This window comes from Apis dorsata, unplaced genomic scaffold (genome assembly GCF_000469605.1).
Source record: "Apis dorsata unplaced genomic scaffold, Apis dorsata 1.3 scaffold_1088, whole genome shotgun sequence".
NCBI lineage: Eukaryota > Metazoa > Arthropoda > Insecta > Hymenoptera > Apidae > Apis > Apis dorsata.
In genome coordinates, this window is record NW_006264186.1 from 113461 (window position 1) to 114382 (window position 922).

Genomic DNA, 922 nt, shown 5'->3' on the forward strand with positions numbered 1-922 from the left:
ATGGTGTTATCTCATTCTCATGAGCATGAGATGCTGATCCAAAATCGCATAATTTCAGTACTAGTTTGCTTTCACTGACTAGAATGTTATCTGGTTTGATGTCAGCATGCAAAATATTTGCACGTTTTAATAATTTGAGTGCAAGGAAAAGTTGCTGCGTATACGATCTTACCGCTTTAACATGTAAACCAACGTCTTTTCCATATTTTTTTAAAACCTCGATAAATTTGTTTATGAATGAATGATAATATATAATAAATCAATGTGTAACATAATGAACAATATATGTATATATTTACCTCTCTTAAATTCATGGCTAAAGGTTCAAAAACCATACATAAATGATTCTTATGAAAGAAATGTCTAAATAATCTTAAACAATGAAATCTATCTTCAGGATCGGCGTCATTAAGTTTTCGAAGAATTTCTAATTCTTTAAGGCCAGTTTTGTGCCTAAAAGAAAAAAAAAACTATGAATACATAAAGATTTTTAATATTTTAAAAAATGTAATAATTTATTTACATTATTTCATTGTTTCTTATTATTTTTACAGCAACATCTAAATTGCCTCTAGCAGTGTCTCTAGCTCTTACAACATTACTAAATACACCTTGACCAGTATATCCATAAACAACATATCGAGAATCTAATGTTTCTCCCACACGTACTCTACAATTAAGAAATAATATCTTAAATTTTCAAAAATATATAAAAATATATAAAAAATTATGAAATTATAATAATATTATAAAAATTACCGGTAATATCCTTCTGCATCGTCCCAATTGTCTGTTAAACTTGGATTATCTGGTCCACCTTGTCGTTTTCCTTCAACTGTAGGACTCTGTAAATATTATTAATGTTTAACATGTTTATTACATTTGAAAAAATAAATGAAAAAAAAAAAAAAAAAAAAAAAAA

The 922-nt window shown here is 26.6% G+C and overlaps 1 protein-coding gene across 1 annotated transcript in view; it reads right to left on the reverse strand.

Annotated features, from left to right (window-relative positions):
* LOC102679225 (serine/threonine-protein kinase PRP4 homolog) overlaps positions 1-922 on the reverse strand; it is an 8053-nt gene that overhangs the window by 3556 nt on the left and 3575 nt on the right. The window contains 4 exon segments of the mRNA XM_006624656.2: positions 3-217; positions 300-453; positions 524-670; positions 760-853. Of these exon segments, the coding sequence (XP_006624719.1) occupies positions 3-217; positions 300-453; positions 524-670; positions 760-853 (610 nt within the window).